Genomic DNA, 21,063 nt, shown 5'->3' with positions numbered 1-21,063 from the left:
TTTTCTTAATTCTATAGCTACCATGCCATTGAGAAGTGAGTTCATAGCTTTAGCATTGGAATTCATTGCGTTCACTTCTTCGGGAGAAAGATCCTTGAGAGATTTTGACTTCCCTTCTTTCATAGGAATTGTGAAACCATTTTCTACAGCATCCCATTCGAATGCATCACGCTGGAGAAAGATCTTCATCCGAAACTTCCAATCATTGTAGTTTTTAGCACCATGAAGCAGTGGTGGATAATTGTTTGAATACCTATCTGGTTGAGTCATGGATCGCTAGCAAAATAAACACTAAAAAGAGAATTAAATGCACCTGCTCTGATACCAAATGAAATTCGATGGCTCGATAGATAAAATAATATTCTAACTGTCAAGGCAAATGGGACAGTCTCTTATGCAAATGAGACAGCCCCTTTACGAATGAGACAGGCAATGAGACAATCTCAATTACACTGCAGAAAATAAATAACAGAAATAAAATGCAGAATGCTGAAAACTGAAAAGTAAAAACACCGGAAGTTTTCACTTGGTTCGGCCCCTACACCTAGTCTATGGCCTACATCCAAGTCCCCATGCCAACTAGCATAGAGAATGTATTATATCAACTTTAATAAAAGAACTTACAGTCTTTTCCTTGATTACAAATATAGCACCCAAAAGAAATCCTTTCCCAAGCTACCTTGCTACCTAGCCCACTGCTATTCCTTAGCCTTCTAGCTACCTTGCTATACTTTGGAATCAAGCTTGCCACAACCCGACACAAAGTTGATATGAATACACGAGTACAAGTAAAAACAGATTGATTACAACTCAAACTAGGCTTCTTGTTTGACTGGATATTCAAGAGATATAAAACAAGAATGGTGTTTCAGATTATAAAGATAAAACATGGAATCATTAGGTGTAATCTGAAAACATGAGATGTGTCTTCTTCTTTGATAGAATATTCAAGAGAATGAAATAAGAAGAGTTTTTCAGAGAATAAATATAGAACGTGGAATAAGCACTCTTATTGAATCTGAAAAACAAGATGTGTATTTATATACACAAATCTAACGAGTTTGATTTTCAAAACAAAGAAGAGATAAGATTGGATAATCTATTTGTTTGAAAATATTTGAATAAGTCTTTGTAAAACAACCCGTTAGTTGGTTGTAAAAGATAAACCTTATAAAGGATAAGATTAGAATAGTTCAAATAGGTTTATCAAGATAGAGTTTGTTTTGGAGATAAACTTGTTTACTCAGTCAAATAGAATTACACCAAACCCTATCACTTACAACAACTAAGACCCATAATCTGCATTCTCCACGTACATCTTGAATTAAGTCATCATCAGAAATCTGCAAATCAACATTCGGGTCAATATGCCGAAACAATCACACGCCAATGCCCGCGTATTTACCACAATCACACGCCAATGCCGGCGTGTTTACCACAATCACATGATTGTTATAAATCTTTTGCTATTTACTTCATTGCACTAAACCACAAACATCTTGATTAAACCTTCAATTCACTTTAATGCAACCAGAATGAATATACAAACTGTTTGTTGATGATTATATAGTAACGTGGCTAAGTACAAGTTGAGCTCTTTATCAAAGAATTCTCAGCTGAAGATCAGCATGGCCTGCCTTCACTTTATGTCTTTCAAAAAGATCTCCAAGCGCATCAATATATTGATTTTGTACTTCCACAACCTACATGGAGTCCAAGAAAGATATATGAAGAAAATTAACATAGTCATTTACCAATACACAATAACTACTACATTTAGTGTTTGCTCTTTAGACGAAAAAGAATTACATATTGTTAATATAATAAATTGCAACCATCTTTTCATGACAATATACGGAAATTCTCTGTGCTTGGAAACTATACCGTCCTTACCAGAGATTCCGCTGTCATAACAAGCTATAATTTATTCTTCCAGCAAATTACTACAAGCTTCTTAGTCAGGCAACTCTCTGTGATTTTTGCAGTGGGAGGTAAAACTGTATATTTTTGGAGGTGTTTCAGGTGGAATATCTAGTCACTTTATTACACACGGGCCAGTTGTTTTTCTAGCACCTTTTCCGGACATGCACTGCCAAACATAAAACCACTCCAATTCTAAAGAAGGAAAAAAGATGAAGCATGCAGATTCTTTAACACACAAGGTGCCATTTTTACTTGCTGGGTTGTGGACTTGTGATGCTGGAAGGATCTTTATTATGCCTATATTTCAAAATTAACTTCCACTTCACCTTTAAAGAAGTAATCGAGAATTACATAAAAAACTTATAAAAATCTCAGCTAATTCACGCAAAAAGGCATACAGGGAGGAGATATATATTCCTGTTTGTTTTGGAAGGAGTGGTGTGTGTGTCTGTGTGTGTTATAAGTTACAGACAGATGAAAATGAGCATACCTCTTCAGGAGTAGGCTGTGGGTTTTCCTTGAACTTAATGGGTTTACCGACCACCACATACATTGGTTTGCGAAAGGGTAGAGGAGATCTGCAACAAACAATCATCACCGAAGAGTATAAGCAGATAATAACAAATGAATGCCCATAAGCAACAGAAATGGACAAATAAAATGATCCACACGTAGGTGAAAATACATTTCTATATGACTGCATCTAAAAATCCAATGCCCTGTTGACGGTTTTGTTATACATCACCTAATTTCTTAGTTGATGAAAAAGATTATACACCTAAAGATTACTCAATGCCTGCAATGATAGCATCATTAACATTGCTCAAGTTCCATGTGAAAATTATATGTCTATTGCAAGTCATGTGGGAGGTGTAGGCTCCTCACAAGAAAATAAGAGCATCTAATGCTAGTCAAACCCTCTAATATAAGATGTATTACACATGTTCCTGCTAGGCATCCTCTGACTAACATTAAGATTACTCAATGCCTGCAACAATTGCATCATTAACATTGCTCGAGTTCCATGTAAAAATTAAATTATTGCATGCCACGTGAGAGGTGTAGGCTCCTCACAAGAAAATAAGAACATCTGAAGCTAGTCTAACCCTCTAATATGAGATGTATTACACATTTACCTGCTAACTATGTTACTCGGAATCTTCATCTTACCTTCAAGTACCCGTGTCAGACACACGATTCTCGGACTTGGACACTTATTTTTGACCAAAACATGTATATTTTTAAAAATGTTGCCGAGTCCGATCCTTGGACAAGTATCCATGTCGGACACTTCCGTCCAAGTCCAAGTAACTTAGCCTGCTAGGCATGCTCCGACTAACATTAAGGGAGGTAGTTTGACTCCTTCAATTTTTTATATAAAAGGAAATGAAAAATATTAGCATGGATCTTTTGATGCTCACTAGACATCTTTGAACAATTTATGCAGTCTGTACAACCACTTGTAATTACCATGAAATTTATATTTATAATTGGTTTGGAGAGTTAAATGCTCAAGAAGTACCCATATATACCCCAGAAAACAATTGGTGTAAACTTTATAGCTCTAGCAAGTTGAAAGATCAATTTTCCACCAGGCTTCCACCATTTGTAGATATCCGTCTGCAGCAGTTGGAGAAAACTATGTAATTATTTTCATGTAGACAAGCAGTCGAGCTAAGCTATAAAACGAGTTATCAGTGTTTCACTACATATCATAAAACTTTTGGAGTTACAGGGTACATTTATAATAAGAATGCTGCATCTGGCAAATTTCAAGATGCCACAATTATGGAAAGCGTATAATACAAAAATAAGAAAGAGAAACCAGTACCTGACCAAAACAAAACACTGGAACTATTGGGCATCCCTTCTCCATTGCTATTCGTACAAATCCTCTTCTTGCTTTAAGAAAAGCAACCTACAAAATAAAATTAGCTCAAAAACTTTAAAACAAACAAAATAAGGTAATGAGATCATCAGCTAAGCATGTGCCCAGCTTTGTTTAAAACAGTATGCCAGTGAGACTGCCACTGGGTTCTTATAAAATATACCGACTGAACCCTTCCAAAAGATGTAAATCTGAACAAAGTAGTAATAAAAAAAACCTGTAGGCAATAACACTATTTTGTCTAAGCAATTTTCTTTAAAGTTATTACAGCTACCTGGATGGCAGTTAGCAGGCATGAAGGAAAATTATACCTTTGGCAACAAGTAGTGATCTAGATAAAGATGAAAATTCTCAACTTCAACAGACGCGGACGGATCATATTACGCGTACGGATCTAGATCATAAGTTAAGGAATGCATGGCCTACCAATGCAACCTTGATTCCTATGCTAGGAAGGCTAAAATGTATCCCATGATTTTGTATTCCTAGATTTGTAATACATTATAGTGATAAGAAATAGGCAAAGAGGATGTCAACCTCAGAACCATGTTCCATGTATAATGTTTCTTGGACTCCACCTGGCACTACAATGCAGCTATAACCAGATGACAAGAAGTTATAAAAATTCTTCCTTGATGCCGCTGCAAGTCCCAACCAAGTCCATATATGCCTTAAAAATGGAGTGTGGAACACCTATATATTTAATTGGCAAATTGTGAGAATAGATCAAACAAAATAACATACAACTCTAGATCTAATAAGGCAAGGGTAGAGTCTCTTACAGCACTGCTTGCAAGGACCTTTATTTTCGGAAGAGGCATGAAGCCTGTAAGGTCGGCTAGTGCAACACAAGCAATTGGTAAAACCGAATGTGGCTCATAGCCAAAAACTGCATAAAGCAATCCAACTTTATTATTTCTGAAAAAGAAAAATTGAGCTAGCATAATAGAGAAAGGTGCACCAAAACAGATCTGGACTGCCTATGTAGACAAAAGTTAGCTTTAAGAAATATACAAAAACACTAACCATAAATTTTTCACTTTTGAAAAGTAAATTTCTTTATAAGGCCAGATTTACTACCAATAGGGGCCAAACTGCCAATTAAATCCACTAACATAACATTAACATAAGTAACCAAATTTAAGATAACGAGTAAGTTGTAAAATAGTAATAATATACTAACTCTTTACGAGTAAGTTGTAAAATTCGAATAGGCATAAGGGCCAGTTACAGAATTTCTTCAACACTATATATCAGAAACAGTAGAAAATTAAAGGAAGAAAAAATGAAAAAGTACCATAAGCCTGATCTGGAGTGAAGGCAGTAATATCTTCAACATATAGAGTCAACGGGAAATATCCACATACATGCTTGCATATATACCTGCACATATTGAATTACTACTATAAAATCTAATCATACACACATAGAGATAAAAGGGCATAAAGGGTAGAATCTTTTAGTAGAACCTTGCTAGATTACGGCCCCATGGGCTATTAGGATCAACTGGAATTACAGCAAGAATCGCCAAAAGCCCATATACACTGTTCAATAACAAACAAATTTAACAAACTCCTCCAAATCAATATATTTAAAGATGTTAAATTTGGTTGAAAATAAGAGAGAGAGAGAGAGAGGGAGAGAGGGAGGGAGAGATAGAGAGATACACACAGAGAGAGAGAGAGAGAACTAACAGTAAAGATTTGGAGAAAGAGAGGAAGAAAAAGGAGAATAAAATGAGAAAGGCGATGAAATGAATGGATCCCAGCCACAGTAATATTGTAAGATAGGAGTGAAATGGTGACGTTTCTTTGGCTTTAAATATGGTTGGCTCCGATGATGAAGTTTCAGGGACGCCGTCAGCCATCACCCGGAGATTACAGTTGTTGTATCAACAAATACAATAAAGTGTGTGTTTATCGACTAGAGAGAGAGGGAGAGAGAGAGGGAGAGAGAGTATCAGGACTCAGATGACAGGTGAGGCGAGCACAGGATCGAATTACAGCTAATTGTCATCCCCCTTTCTAAAACCCGCTATTTCATTAATTCATTAAACAATAGTATATTATTTATTTTTATAATATTAAACTTTATTTTAAATTTTCAGATATTCACAAAAAATAAGGGGTCATGTATTAAAAAGTGTATAACAACTTGAGTCACCTTTGTTGAGATGAAAAATATCATAATTTGAAAATTAATTAATTAACAATAAAATTACAAATTATATTAACATAGGATTAACTATTCTTACAGCATAATCAATTTTAATCAAGATTACAAAATTCAAAAATCATTTTTATTCCATTATATTTTTAAATTTCAAACGATTTACCAATATTTTGAACAATTTTTTAAAAAAAATATATGACCAAGGCATTTTTTTCATTCCTAATTAATTATATAAATTATAAATTAAGTTCTTAACCTCCCAAAAGCCGCAAGAGCTTTACTATTACATGGTTATGTTATTAATTATTATTTTTTATTAATTATGTACAAAGCAGTGTATATATCTTACTTTTCTCTGATCCTTATTTATTTGTTATGATTATGATTTATATTGTACATATTACTGAAAATGTAAAAATAACTAGTACAATTTGATAAATCTATTGAAATTGGATAAAAGTTGGATGTTGGACTTTAAAATTTGTGGCATAGCTCATAAATATAATCATATCAGAGCTTTGTTTGCTTGTGATTTTTAACGGGGTGCTTCAATTATTTGGGATTTTGCAACAAATAATTAAATGCATCCCAATTTAATTGCAGGGGAAGGTTGTCCCATTTACGGCAAAGGGGAGATGCAGAGCTGTTAGCTTTTTTTTATTAAAAAAATATAATTTATTCCAAAACTGTTAGTATAATCATAATTGCGGGGCCCTATACCCACACGTGTCATATGTCTCGTAGTCCCTCCCTACCCTAGCGAATAAGTGAAGAAGAATATACAAATTGCTTTGTCACGTGCAGAAACTAATTTACCAATCCGCGTTTCGCCACGACATTTTAAATATTTCTAAAACAAAATTAATAATTTTTTTGATTTTCCGCTTCGTGTTTGTCATTCTCAAACTTTAAATGGATACTAAAGAACTGTCTTTCAATTAAACATGTCTGGCAAAAAAAAAAAAAACATGTGTACCTCTTTAGTGAACCGCTTTCTCGTTATTCATAAATCTAATATCATAAAATTAAGTTATCTATTAATTAATTATCTATTTTATAATATCATGAAATTTAATTTTAATATTTTTAAAGATTAATAACATTTACGATAGAATATCTAATTCTTTTACAGTTATATAGGATAAGTTAAAAAAAAATCTTATTTTTGGTTGTTTAAAATTTTGGTAACCACTGAAAATAGGAAGATGGTAAAAGAACTTTAATATGGTAATATTTGATAACTCCCGGTGACTGAACTGCTCCTTCGACGCCGTGCCTGGATCTTTCGTCGGAGGTGTAGCTGTGGTGGGGTTCCTACAAAACAACACCGGAAGTGGGGTTTGGGTCCCGCGGCGCCTCTGGTGTGAGCGTAAGAACTCGCTTTCGGGAAAGATGAAGATATATATGAATGCAAGGTGGCTGTGTGTGTATATGAGTGTGAGAGAGTGATTAACCCCAAAATCTTACCTTCTTGGGCTATTTATAGCCCAAGGATAGGGTTTTGGAGTTGGTACCTTTGAATCGTAGCCATTGGCTCTAGGAGGGGAGGATACCTGGCTGGAGTGGATGCTTTACACGTGTCAACACGGGACTGGCCGAAGAATGTTCTGAGGATCCTCTGACATGTGCCCTGATTATTCCCATAATTGATGGGTTACAGTTGTCCCTATCATGTGCTTAAGCAAGTGTCTCACGTGCTGGGATTTCCCAAGGTTGGGCTTGCGAGATTAGGCCAGTTGGAACTAGTAGTGTGCCGGACTAAACTGAGTTAGGAGTCCGGGTCTAGTCCTTGCAGGAGTTACATGTACTATCATATGCCCCCCACTCCCTTATGCAGATTTTCTGGATGGGGGAGTAAGGTTGACTTTGTTTGAGGGACATGAGCTTTTGATTGTTGTTTTTAGAAGAATTTGAACTTTTCTTGCCCCTAGTCCGGATTGCGTTGAGTTTAGCCAATCAGGACTATGGTTGGGTGTCTATAGAGGAATTTAAGATTTTCTTGCCCCTAGAGTTCAGCCAATCAGGATTAAGGTTGGTTGTCTCTAGAGGGATTTGAGCTTTCCTTGCCCCCAGTCCGGATTCGGTTGTGTTCAGCCAATCAGGACTAAGGTAGTTGTGCTTTGAAGAATTTGAGATTTCCTTGCCCCCAGTTCGGATTGGGTTGAGTTCAGCCAATCAGAACTAAGGTAGGTGTCCTTAGAAGAATTTGAGCTTTGCTTGCCCCCAGTCCGGATGGGGTTGAGTTCATCCAATCAGGATTTGCTTGCCCCTCAGTCCGGATTCGGTTGTGTTCAGCCAATCAGGACTAAGGTAGTTGTGCTTAGAAGAATTTGAGCTTTCCTTGCCCCCAGTCCGGATTGGGTTGAGTTCAACCAATCAGGACTAAGGTAGTTGTGCTTGGAAGAATTTGAGCTTTCCTTACCCCCAGTCCGGATTGGGATTTGGTTGCTGGGTCCGGAGTGGAAGGTGAAGGGTTTTTGATCCCCCCCCCCAATGATTTGAATTATTACAATTATATTTTTTCAAAAGACGTGCAGTAATAATTGCTTTCATTAATAGCTGTGTATATATATACTGATGTGTATACATATGTCTTTTAGATGGACGGTTGAGATTTGGCCACGTGGCTTGGCCCTTGGATTTCACCATGCCTATATAAAGGCTCCTTACCCACTTTCTTTTCTTTTTTACCTCTCCATAAATCTTCTTCCCTTTTCTCTTTTTTCTCTGGAGCTCTGTCGGTGTTTGTTCACAGGAGATCCCTGAAGTTTTGAGTTCGTCGATCGGTCGTCCCCAATCGCTCCGTAATCTCTGACTTGTAAGCTTTCCTTTCGCTTCTTTGCACTTTTCATTTTGTATATGTTTTTCGGCATAGTTTTGTTTGCTTTTGTTTTGGTTTGCAGTTGTTGATTCGTTTTGTGTTCGTTTGCTTGAATGTGTGTATATACTGTGGTTGTGTTGTATTTTGGTGTTTGATTTTGTTTTGTAAGTATTTCTGGAACTAGGGTTTTTATAGTGGTCCATACTTGACTGCAGAGTCCGGTCTTGTAGATTTTTGTTTGGTCTCGTGATATTCTTGGTTGTTTGTGGCTTGAGTCCAGACTAAGATGTTATTTTTAGGGTTTTGTAGTCCGGATTTATGTTGGTGATTTTCTGTTTATGGGTTTTGGTTTATATTGGCTCTTGTAGTCCGGATTTCCGGCATAATTGCTTGTAATTTATATAAAATTGAACGTAGTGTAGTCCGGACCATATTAGGATGAGAGATAAATAAATTATAGGGATATAGACTAACCTTTATAATTTGATTTAGGTATATGGTCCGGACTAAAGTTCGGCAAAGGCATATATGTCTTGCTATCCGGGCCCGTCTGATTTGGAGTCCTCTTCTGATTCCGAGCGTATTGAGATGGGGAAGAAGGCTAGCACTTCAGACTCCGGAGCGGTCACCAAGCTGACTGTTAGTAGGATTTCCCCGCGAAAGGTGCCCTGCACTCCGGAAGGGTTGTTGGTTGATATTCCTAATTACTTTATCACTAGGAGCGAGGAGATAAAGAACATGTGGTACTTTAGGAGTATTAGATCCGGGTATGCGAGGCAGCCTAATGTCGGTCCGGGGTCGTATGACCGCGAAGAGTTTGATAGGAGGTTTGCCGATAGTATTGTGGCTAAGGAGCCTTATGAGCTGAAGGACGAGTACGCTGCTTTGGATTATGCGGCGTAACACCCATCAGTCCGGGATGCCTTCCAGTTGAACCCTCAGATTGAGTGGAGGTGGCCTGAGCCCGGAGAGAAGATATATCATAGACCGGCCGATGGTTTCGTTCCGGTATGGTTAGAGCATCTTCGGTCTAGGTGGAATCCACACTGACACCTTTTCCTCAAACATCTTTGTAAGTATGAATATAAACTTTTCCCGATGCAGATAACCCCAAATGGGATAAAGTGGATGACTTGGTTCATTGCCTGTTGCCACCAGTTCAAGGTCCAGCCAACCTTTAAGTTGTGGCATCAAATTTTTAGTTTAGTCCGGTCTAGCCAAATGCCTTTGTATGAGATCCAATTCCGGGCTGTGCAGTGTGGCTACGGTTCTTCTTATAGGCCGGTAATTCAGCAGTCCTCCCTGAAGCACTGGAATGGGGAGTTGATAATGCTTAGGGGTCTGGATTTGTAGTATCTCCCACATATTGCTCATGAGGGAGTCCGAACCAAGTTCCCTCGAGAAACTCTCCGAGGAGATGCAATCCGAATGGTTTTTACTTTTTGTGATTGTTTGGGTATTCAGCAACTGGTCAATACACGTTCATATATTCATATAAATCAGTTATATCACACAAAAGTAGAGAATAAGAGAGCAAAACACACATTCTTCTTCATTTCTTCAAAACTGCCCAGCATGAACAGCAAGGAAAGAAAAATTCAAATATCACGATTTACTCATCTAAAAATCACCAAATGTTAGGAATATATGTGCATTAGTTTGATGATATGTTTAACAAAACACTTAAGTAGAAGTTTAGAGTTTGTAGCCTCAACGGATAAGACCACTTGGGCTATCCGTTGATGGTGCAGCTTTACTTAGAAATAAGTCTAGTGTTGTAGCACATTTCAGTCTCTGTATTTAAGATATAATTCTCAGAAGTTGAGAGAAAATATAAGTCATGTTGACTACTAGAAGATATGCAAATAGGAAGGCCAATTGTAAATATTCCATGCCTTGTAATTTTGTATAAATGAAGTGGTATCAACGGATATCTTAAAGACCTTCAACGGATGAGAAACAAAGCTTCAACGGATGTCTCTAAAGCTTCAACGGATAGAGCTTCAACTGCTAACACATCAACGGATAAAGCCATCAACGGATGAAGGCTTCAACGGATGTTCTGTTAAATAGCAGTTGATAAGTGGTAGTTGTAACAGCAGACAGAGGCACATGGGTTGTCAGAGATAACTGAAATGTGGAAGCCTAATTTCAGGAATATCAGAAAAAGCAGCCGTTCTACTCTAGTACAAAGAGGCAATAGTCAACAAAGTACTTGAGTGATATGGAGAAGAAACAAGTGGAGAACTTATTTTATTATTGTATTTTTATCTTTGTCTTCACTTGTACACTTGGTGATATATAAACCAAGTAGCAGCTAGTAATTAGATAAGAATTTTTCCAGTGCTGTTTAGAAAAATCTTGAGAGAAAAATTATCTAGTTTGTACTAGGATGCAGCTGTGATCAACATCTTGAATCACAGATTTTCTGAAATACCATCTCTGGTGGAACAACAATCCACCAGAAAAGTTTTTAAGGTCTGTTGTGTTCTTTACATTAGTGCTTGAATATATATCTGTCTGTATTAGCTTAAAGCAATTCACACACTTGTTTATCTTGAACACAAAGCCTTTAAAACTGCTCAAAACTGGAAAAAATTTTGAGATTTACATTCAACCCCCCTTCTGTAAATCTCATTGTTAGTCCACTAGGAATAACAATTGGTATCAGAGCAAGCTCTTGACACACAAAGAGTTTAAAGATCTTGGAAACTAACAAAGATGAGTAAGAAGGATATTGGAGTAAAAATCCCAGTTCTTGACAAAGACAATTATCACCATTGGAAGGTGAAAATGCACCTTCATCTACTCTCCCAAGATGAAGGTTATGTAAACTGCATTGAGAATGGTCCTCACATTCCCCACAAAGTAGCCACAGTTGCTACGGCCACAATTGCTGTTGGTCAATCCATTCCAAAACCTAGAGCAGAATGGACAATGGAAGACACAGAAGAAGTCCACAAGGATAAGAAGGCTATGAACATTTTGTTTAATGGTCTTGACAAGGATATGTTTGATAATGTGATAAATTGCACAACTGCCAAAGAGGTTTGGGACACAGTTCAGCTACTGTGTGAAGGTACAGAACAAGTAAAAGAAAACAAAATGCAGCTTCTCATTCAATAGTATGAGTATTTTCATTTTGAAGAAAATGAATCTTTAAATGACACATTCAATAGATTCCAAAAGCTATTGAATGGACTGAAGCTGTATGGTAGAGTGTACCAGGTGAAGGATTCAAATCTTAAATTTTTAAGATCCTTGCCAAAGGAATGGAAACCCATGACTGTCTCCTTGAGAAACTCTCAAGATTATAAGGACTTCACTCTTGAAAGATTATATGGAATCTTGAAGACTTATGAACTAGAGCTGGAACAGGATGAGGTATTGGAGAAGGGAAGAAAGAAAGGAGGTTCAGTTGCCTTGGTAGCTGAAAATGAGAAAGAATGCAGACAAGAAACTGTGAGATCTACATCAAACTCCAAAGATGGCACAAGCAAATCAGAATCAAGCAAGGGTAAGGAGCAAGTTGCTGAGAATGAAGACAACTCCAGCCAAGATGACTCTGATGGTATTGATGAGCATCTTGCATTTCTGTCCAGGAGATTTGCAAAGATGAAATTTAGGAAAAACACTAGAGCCACTAAACCTCATAAGAACATGGTGGACAAATCCAAGTTCAAGTGTTTCAATTGTGGTATAAGTGGACACTTTGCAAGTGAGTGCAGAAAGCCAACTTCTGAAAAGAAGAAATTTGACCAAGTAGATTACAAAAAGAAATATTTTGATCTGCTCAAACAAAAGGAGAGGGCTTTCATTACTCAAGAAAAAGACTGGGCAGCTGATGGAGAAGAAGAAGATGAAGATGTGGAATATGTCAACTTGGCTCTCATGGCTGATTCTGAGGAAAATGAAGTTAGTTCATCAAGCAACCAGGTAATCACTACTGATTTAACACAGCTTACTAAAGAAGAGTGCAATGATGCTTTTAATGACATGTCTACTGAATTGTATCATTTGCGTGTGTCTCTTAAATCTCTTGCTAAAGAAAATAGTAGGATTAAAGAGAACAATCTGTTTTTAAGTAATAGAAATGCTGTGTTAGAAGATAAGTTGATTGACCTAGAGAAAACTAAGCTACATTGTATATCTGTTGAAAATGAACTAGCTGAATCTGTTAAGAAAGTAGAAATACTTTCCAATCAATTAGAGAGAGAGCAGGAGGTGATTAAAGCCTGGAAGACATCTAGGGATGTTAGTGCTCAAATTTCCAAGGTCCAAGGAATTGAATCATTCTGTGAGACTGCCTGGGATAAAAACAAAAAGAAACTGGAATTAATTGATGGGCTGTCAACGGATGTGGAATCAACGGATGATGAAAGTTATCCGTTGAAGGAAGAAAAGGAGCATCCGTTGAAGGTTCCTCAATTAAAACAGGCAGATGTTTCTAAAAGTGAAAATCTAAAGAAACTCAACAAAAAGTTTGGTTCAACTTCCAAGAACTTTGTCAAAGAAGAAGCAAGCACATCCAAAGATTTCAGTAAGGTGAATATAGGACACATGACCTTAGAACAGTTAAAGAATAGGCTCAAAGTGGTTGAGGATAAAAAGGATACTAAAAGGAAATCTAATAGAAATGGGAAGGTAGGGGTTAACAAACATAACAATTACACACCTGATAAGTATGCTCCTAGAAAAAGCTGTGTGCATTGTAGTAGTGTTAATCATCTATCTGCTAATTGCAAATCTATTAAGAAAACTCCCATACCTGTACCCTCTTCCATGCCTAATATGTCTGCATCACCTCTGCATGCTATGCCTGTTATGTCTCAACAGAATCCTTATGCACATTTTGCAAACATGCCATATTTTAACAATCCTTATCTTGCTGCATTTAGTATGCCTCAAATGCCATACAATATGTCAATATGGAATAACATGCTTGCACAATCCATGCCTTATCAAATTCCAAATGTGCTAAATGATTCTGTGACTAACCCTACACCTCAACCAACTACATCTAAGATCAAGGTTGACTCAAAGTTACCTAAGTCTAAAGATGCAGGAGGAATGAAGTCTAGGAGAAAGGCTAACAAGAATGGACCCAAGGAAACCTGGGTACCAAAATCAACTTGATTGATTTTATGGTGTGCAGGGAAAAAGAAGAAATCTATGGTACTTGGACAGTGGCTGTTCAAGACACATGACAGGAGATTTCTCCCTGCTCACTGAGTTTAAGGAGAGAGCTGGCCCTAGCATAACCTTTGGTGATGACAGCAAAGGGTTTACTATGGGATATGGCTTGATTTCAACAAGGAATGTCATCATTGATGAAGTTGCATTAGTTGATGGTCTCAAGCACAACTTACCGAGTATCAGTCAACTATGTGATAGAGGGAATACAATTTCCTTCAATTCAGAAGCCTGTGTTGTCACCAGCAAGAAAGACAACAAAGTGGTTCTAACTGGAGTTAGAAAAGGGAATGTGTACATAGCTGACTTCAACTCTACAGATGCAGAATCTATTACTTGTCTCTTCAGCAAAGCAAGTTCAGTTGAGAGTTGGCTATGGCACAAGAAGCTATCCCATTTGAATTTCAAGACAATGAATGATCTAGTCAAAAAGGACTTAGTTAGAGGAATTCCTCTAGTTGAATTCTCAAGGGATGGTTTGTGTGATGCTTGTCAGAAAGGCAAACAAAGGAAAGCATCATTCAAAAAGAAGCTTGAAACAACAATTGATGAACCATTACAGCTGCTGCATATGGATTTGTTTGGACCAGTCAATGTATTGTCAATTGCAAGAAAAAGATATTGCTTAGTGATTGTAGATGATTTCTCAAAGTTTTCATGGGTCTATTTTCTTGGATCAAAGGATGAAGCAAGTGAAATCATTATCAATCACATCAGGCAAGTCAATAATCATCCTGACTTGAAGGTTAGGAATATCAGGAGTGACAATAGAACTGAGTTCAAGAATTTGACAATAAGGCTGTTCTGTGAAGAAAATGGAATCATGCATGAGTTCTCAGCTCCAAGAACACCTCATCAAAATGGGGTAGTTGAAAGAAAGAACAGATCTTTGATTGAGGTTTCCAGAACAATGCTTGAAGAATCAAAGTTACCAACATATTTTTGGGCTGAAGCTGTTAATTGTGCCTGCTACACTCAGAATATTTCTTTGATCAATCAAGCTAAAGGCATGACTCTTTATCAGTTGTTCAAGAGAAGAAAACCAACTCTAAACTTTCTTCATGTCTTTGGATGTAAATGCTTTATACTGAGGAATCAATCTGACCATAAAGGGAAGTTTGATGCAAAGGCTGATGAAGGGATATTTGTTGGTTACTCAGCTGGAAAATCTTATAGGGTCTACAATCTAAGAACCAACATTGTTATAAAATCTGTGCATGTTGTGTTTGATGATAAAAAGATTGATGGACTAACAGATGAGGGACACCATGAGAGACTCAAATTTGACAACATTGAGATATATTGTGATGATAGTGAAGAGGAGATTGATGGAGATGACACTTCTAAAGGGATTCAAAATATGCCCTTGGATAATGCACAAAATTCTGCACCCGTTGATAGAGGCAATGCAGTATCCGTTGAAAGACATAGTGCATCATCCGTTGAAGTACAAAATGAAGCATCCGTTGATCATAGTTCATCAACGGATAATCGATTTACATCATCAGTTGATAGAACTCCAAATTCCCTGCAAAGAACCAACAACTCAGGGGGAGTTTCAACTAATCAACACTCTGTCTCACATCATGACAATACTGAGGCCACCTCATCTAGAGCACATCTTCCACCTCAAAGGAAATGGACCAAGAATCATCCCTTTGAACTGATCATTGGTGATGCATCATCTAAAGTGCAAACAAGAAAAGCTACTCAAGATGAATGTCTGTATAGTAGTTTTCTATCTCAGGAGGAACCTAAGAAAGTGGAAGAAGCTTTATTGGATCCAGATTGGATATTAGCTATGCAGGAAGAGCTGAACCAATTTGAGAGAAACAAAGTTTGGAAGCTGGTACCCAAACCAAAGAACAAGAGTCCTATTGACACAAAATGGGTATTCAGAAACAAGATGGATGAAAATGGCATTGTCATAAGGAATAAAGCCAGATTGGTTGCTAAAGGCTATTCTCAACAAGAGGGAATAGATTTTGATGAAACATATGCTCCTGTTGCAAGACTTGAAGCCATCAGAATTTTTCTAGCCTATGCAGCCCATGCCAATTTCAAAGTCTATCAAATGGATGTCAAGAGTGCATTTCTAAATGGGAAATTGGAGGAAGAAGTCTATGTAAGTCAACCTCCAGGGTTTGAAGATCCAAATTTTCCAGACTATGTGTATTATCTGTTGAAAGCACTCTATGGACTGAAGCAAGCACCTAGAGCCTGGTATGAAACCCTATCAAAATTCCTTTTGGAGAATCACTTCACTAGAGGTACTGTTGATAAAACTCTCTTCTTTAGGAATGTTAATGGCTCTAGTATACTTGTTCAAATTTATGTAGATGACATAATATTTGGTTCTAAAGATAATAAACTTTGCAAAAAGTTTGCTAAGCTAATGCAAAGTAAGTATGAAATGAGCCTGATGGGAGAACTAACCTATTTTCTTGGTTTACAAGTTAAACAAGTTAGTGATGGAATTTTCATTAGTCAAACTAAATATATTCATGATCTTCTAAAAAGGTTTGACTTAATGGAATGTTCATCTGCAAAAACTCCCATGGCCACTGCCACCAAACTTGAATTGAATAAGACTGAAAGGTCTGTGGACATTACAAGTTATAGAGGCATGGTTGGTTCACTTTTATATTTAACTGCCAGTAGACCAGATATAATGTTTGCTACATGTCTGTGTGCTAGATTTCAAGCTGATCCTAGGGAGTCTCACTTAATTGCTATCAAGAGGATTTTCAGATATCTCAAGGGTACACCAAATTTAGGTATTTGGTATCCTAGAGAATCTGGCTTTGATCTAATTGGTTATTCAGATGCAGACTATGCAGGTTGCAAAATAGACAGGAAAAGTACAACAGGCTCCTGCCAATTCCTGGGAAACAAGCTTGTATCATGGTTTAGCAAAAAGCAAAATTCAGTCTCTACTTCTACAGCTGAGGCTGAATACATTGCTGCTGGAAGTTGCTGCTCTCAAGTGTTATGGATGAGGAATCAACTCCTTGATTATGGACTTCATGTTGATAGAATTCCTATCTTTTGTGACAACACAAGTGCCATAGCCATAACAGAGAATCCTGTGCAGCACTCAAGGACCAAGCACATTGATATCAAGTACCACTTCATCAGAGAGCATGTCATGAATGGTACAGTGGAACTACATTTTGTTCCAAGTGAACAACAAATTGCAGACATATTTACCAAGCCACTTGATGAATCAACATTCACAAGATTGGTAAGTGAGCTAGGTATGCTTAATTACTCATAAAATTTATGTCCTAATTGCAATTTGAATTGAAGCCTGAAATGTATTAGTTGCTAGAACAAATTTGACTTCTTAACACAGATTATTCCATCAACGGGTATTTCCTATCCGTTGAAAGTCAAAATTGTTCCATCAACGGATGTTCATTATCCGTTGAAAGACATATACATTTCTGGAATTTTTATCCGTCAACGGATAAAACTGTAGTACTTTTCAACGGATGACAATTTACTTTATCCGTTGAAATGTCACATCAGTCGATTCAGGTGTCTTACAGCCGTTGATTCTATTTTCTTAACCGTTGATACTCATACATACAACTGTATGTATTTGTTTTAAAGGTAGTTTTTAGAATACTTACAGTTTATTCTTAAACGGCTGAAACTCACTTACATATATTTATTGTTTAATCTTTTATTTATGCTTTTTAATTTGAGAAAGTATATAAGGCCCTTCTGATTTTTCATTTTTACTTTACGCTTTCTTGAAACTTCAAAGCTTTTACCATTTACTCTCTGCAAAACCTTCAAGTTATTCTCTGCAATTTCTACTTACAACAATGGCACCAGTAGTAAAAATTATGTCTCAATCTGGGTTCATCTATGAGAAGAACAATTTCATAGCTTTGGTAGCAAAGAATGAAGCCCACTCAGATTATCACAAAATGATGGACTTCATCAAAAACTGTAAACTTAGCTATGCAATGCTGGAAGCCCCAACGATTTACTGTGAAGTAGTTGAGGAGATTTGGACAACTGCTGAGTTCAACTCCATAGATATGACCATCTCTTTCACTCTCAAAGGTAAAAATCACTGTGTTAACTGTGATGATTTACTAGCATGTTTTAAATTGCCTGAGAACAATGCCATGACACCACACACTGATAATGATGTATCCAGCATGTTAGATTCCATAGGTTATTCTCTTAACTCTGCTAGTTTAGGGAGTATTAAAAGAAAAGGCCTTAGGAAAGAATGGAGTTTTCTTGGGGATGCCTTTATCAAGGTTTTCTCTGGGAAAATTAGTAATTTTGATGCCATAACTTCATCTCTTGTTAATATGCTCTATATGCTTGTTTCTGATAGGTATTTTAACTTTAGCAATTATGTTATGCTAGAATTGGGTACTAGATTAGGTAACAAAGCTAATAGACCTAATAACATCTATTATGCTAGATTCTTTATGTTATTGGCTAACCATGTTGCTGAAGGTTTGGTCATAACCAATGAGAATAATAAACTCAAGTGCTGGGCACAAGAGAAAAGAGTTCTTGCAGATTTATTGAGAATGGATCTCAACAGCAGTGTACCATTGGTATATTTACCAATCATGGATGCACCTCAGGTAAGTGAGGTAATTGTTTCTACAACTCCTACTTCTTCCAACCCCTCTATTTCTTTATCTTCTAGTGTGCCCATGGAATCTGTGACAATGCCCCAACAGATTCCTACCAAGGTCACCAAAACTAAACTTTCAAAATCAAAGACAAAGAAAACCACCTCTGTTGTTTCTCAAAAGACAATAGTTGTAACACCTACCCTTAACCCTGAGGGGAGTGAACAGGGTGTGAGTGGTGAGGGGAGGGGTGAACATCAAAGAAACCCCCAGGATAAGGAAGGAGAGATAAGTGTTTCCCAAGCTAGCCAAGCCACAGTTTCTCAAAAAGCTGTGGTGGTTGAAAAGGTTACTAGCACATCCCTAGCTGCATTCTCCCAAAAGGATGTAACTATTGAAAATAGTTCCCAACCAGGAACACAGAACAAACGAGGGAGGGACACAGAAGCCAAACACTCACCAACAAAAGCTTTTATTAGAAGAAAGAGGGCTAGAACCCAATCTTCTACACAGGGTGCACACACTGCACAGATACATCCATCTGTATCTATGCCTTCTCAAACTCAGTTTGATGTGGCTCCAACAAATGTGGAGTCACAGCCCCATTCTCTCACAATTAACACACATCAATCAACACACACTTCATCACCATCTCTGGATGTGGATATGTTATTCCCATCAATTCCTGATTCTCCCTCTTTACAACTCAGGGAGGAGCCCCACTCAAATACAGGTGATCATCATCTTTTAGATGATTTGTTGGATCACCCGCAAATTCTTTCAGATGTAATTGAAGGATCTGTGTCACCAAAACTCAAATCAATCCACACAGATTCAACAGTTATATCACTTTCAATTTCTACTTCTTTTCCTTCTTCAACGGATATCACTCATCCGTTGACAAGTGGTTGTTCTTCAACGGATAAGCTTAACAGCAGTTATCCGTTGATACCATCAGTGTCACCTTCAACGGCTATTCCATATCCGTTGATAGTCTCTACACACACAACTGAAACAATTCCAAGTGTAGAAGACATGATTACTGTACAATCACTTTTAGGACTGAGGGAAGGGAGTGACAATTTGAGTGAGAGGCTGGGTTGCACCCAGGCAAAAGGAGAGATTGAGAGCTCAAATATGCATGCTATTTCTTCCAGCATGGCAAAAGTAAGTGAGAGGAGTACCACCTTAGTAGGTGAAGGTGAGGAAGTGAGGAGTGTGAGCCAGGGGGAGCCCCTGATGCAAGAATATAGAGAAAAAGAGAGAAAGGCAGGTACAAGCAGATATAAGGGTGGATCCAGCCATTGCTAGTGAGTCAATGATTGTGGATGATGCTGAAAAGGAAAGACAATTTCAGCAACATTACAAAGCTGTAATTGATAACATTTCCTTGGATGCTGACACTTTTACTCATCCTGTGTCAGCCTATCAGTTGTTGGCTGCTCAGGGCAATGAGGAGGCAGAAAAGACACTACATCTAGTACATACAACAGAATCTCTTCAAAGGGATAAAGCTGCTATTAACAAGATGCCTTCTACAGCTGGTGAGTCATCTGAGGAATTTGGAGTAAATTCTGATGATGATGACTCTGTTTCTTTTGATGGAAGCATGAACTTAGGGGGAGATGAAAGCCCTAGTTCTATTCCAAATTTACCTGAATGGGCCTTGACAAAGGAGTCTACAACAGGGCAATTCAATGTCTCCTTAGTCAAACAAATCAGTACTATCCAACAGGCCATTCAGAAAACTTCACATGCTGGTACCAAGGCAATCCTTACAGCTCACCTGGACTCACTGCATCTCATGAAGTTGCAGCAAGTAAGACAGAATCTGAGTGTGGATGAACTCAAGAAGGATATTGCTGACTTGAAATCCTACAATTCTGAAAAATTGGATTCAGTCATGCCCTATGGTACAATGAAGGACTTATTGTTGAGATTGAAAAAGGATTCAAATACTGAAAAGAGGCTGGCTAAGTTAGAAGACAGAGTCCAAGTTATTGAAAATTCTGTGGCCAGCATTCTTCACAACCAACAATCTCAAACAAGTCTACTTATGCAGCTGGCAAAGGCACAAGGCTTGACCCCTCTCCTTGATGATAACAAAAAGGGGGAGAGAAAAAGGGAAGGGGAAGGAGAGCCATCTACAAAAATCCAGATATCTAAAGTGCTAGTTCCTGCCATCACTACTTCTCCAATTATGCAAATCAAAGGAAAGCCTGATGGAATTGACCTAATCCAGCTAGCAGCAGCTGAAATTCAAGTGAAAGAGCAAAGGAGGAGAATTGATGAAAGGGTGCAACAAGTGTTTGGCTCAACACAAGATAAATCAATATCTGTGAAACATAGCACAAAGGTTGAACCAATCATTATGGAGCACAAGCCAGAAAGGAGGAATAAGGTTGGAGAGACTTCTTTCAAGAATCTAAAACCTATAGTTCTCAAGCCCAACACTA

At 37.5% G+C, this 21,063-nt stretch overlaps 1 protein-coding gene across 2 annotated transcripts; it reads right to left on the bottom strand.

Moving 5' to 3' along the window:
* Positions 1 to 1,178: 1,178 nt before the first annotated feature.
* Positions 1,179 to 5,831, bottom strand: LOC141700594 (diacylglycerol O-acyltransferase 2D-like). Of its 2 annotated transcripts, none has more exons than XM_074504298.1 (9): positions 5,506 to 5,831; positions 5,281 to 5,355; positions 5,109 to 5,194; positions 4,594 to 4,700; positions 4,349 to 4,504; positions 3,755 to 3,841; positions 3,456 to 3,543; positions 2,414 to 2,501; positions 1,179 to 1,703 (listed from the first exon to the last, which is right to left on the bottom strand). In XM_074504298.1, the coding sequence occupies exons 1-9, from the start codon at positions 5,676 to 5,678 to the stop codon at positions 1,640 to 1,642; spliced, it is 924 nt and encodes a 307-aa protein (XP_074360399.1). In that variant the 5' UTR covers positions 5,679 to 5,831; the 3' UTR covers positions 1,179 to 1,639. The 2 variants fall into 2 exon arrangements, with proteins under 2 accessions (XP_074360399.1, XP_074360398.1); XM_074504297.1 differs by having other exon boundaries at positions 3,446 to 3,543; positions 5,506 to 5,830.
* Between the last annotated feature and the right edge of the window lie 15,232 nt (positions 5,832 to 21,063).

The sequence above is a fragment of the Apium graveolens genome, unplaced genomic scaffold (assembly GCF_009905375.1).
Source record: "Apium graveolens cultivar Ventura unplaced genomic scaffold, ASM990537v1 ctg2549, whole genome shotgun sequence".
NCBI lineage: Eukaryota > Viridiplantae > Streptophyta > Magnoliopsida > Apiales > Apiaceae > Apium > Apium graveolens.
Note: the sequence above shows the minus strand (reverse complement) of the source record. Positions and strands in the feature narration are given on the sequence as shown.

Excerpts from the sequence above, each read along its gene's own strand:
- LOC141700594 (XM_074504297.1), bottom strand. The coding sequence starts at position 5,678 with ATGGCTGACGGCGTCCCTGAAACTTCATCATCGGAGCCAACCATATTT. Across the intron at positions 5,356-5,505 it reads TCTTTCTCCAAATCTTTACT|TGTATATGGGCTTTTGGCGA; the intron begins GTTAGTTCTCTC and ends GTTATTGAACAG. Across the intron at positions 2,502-3,445 it reads GTTTTCTGGGGTATATATGG|ATCTCCTCTACCCTTTCGCA; the intron begins GTACTTCTTGAG and ends TGTTTGTTGCAG.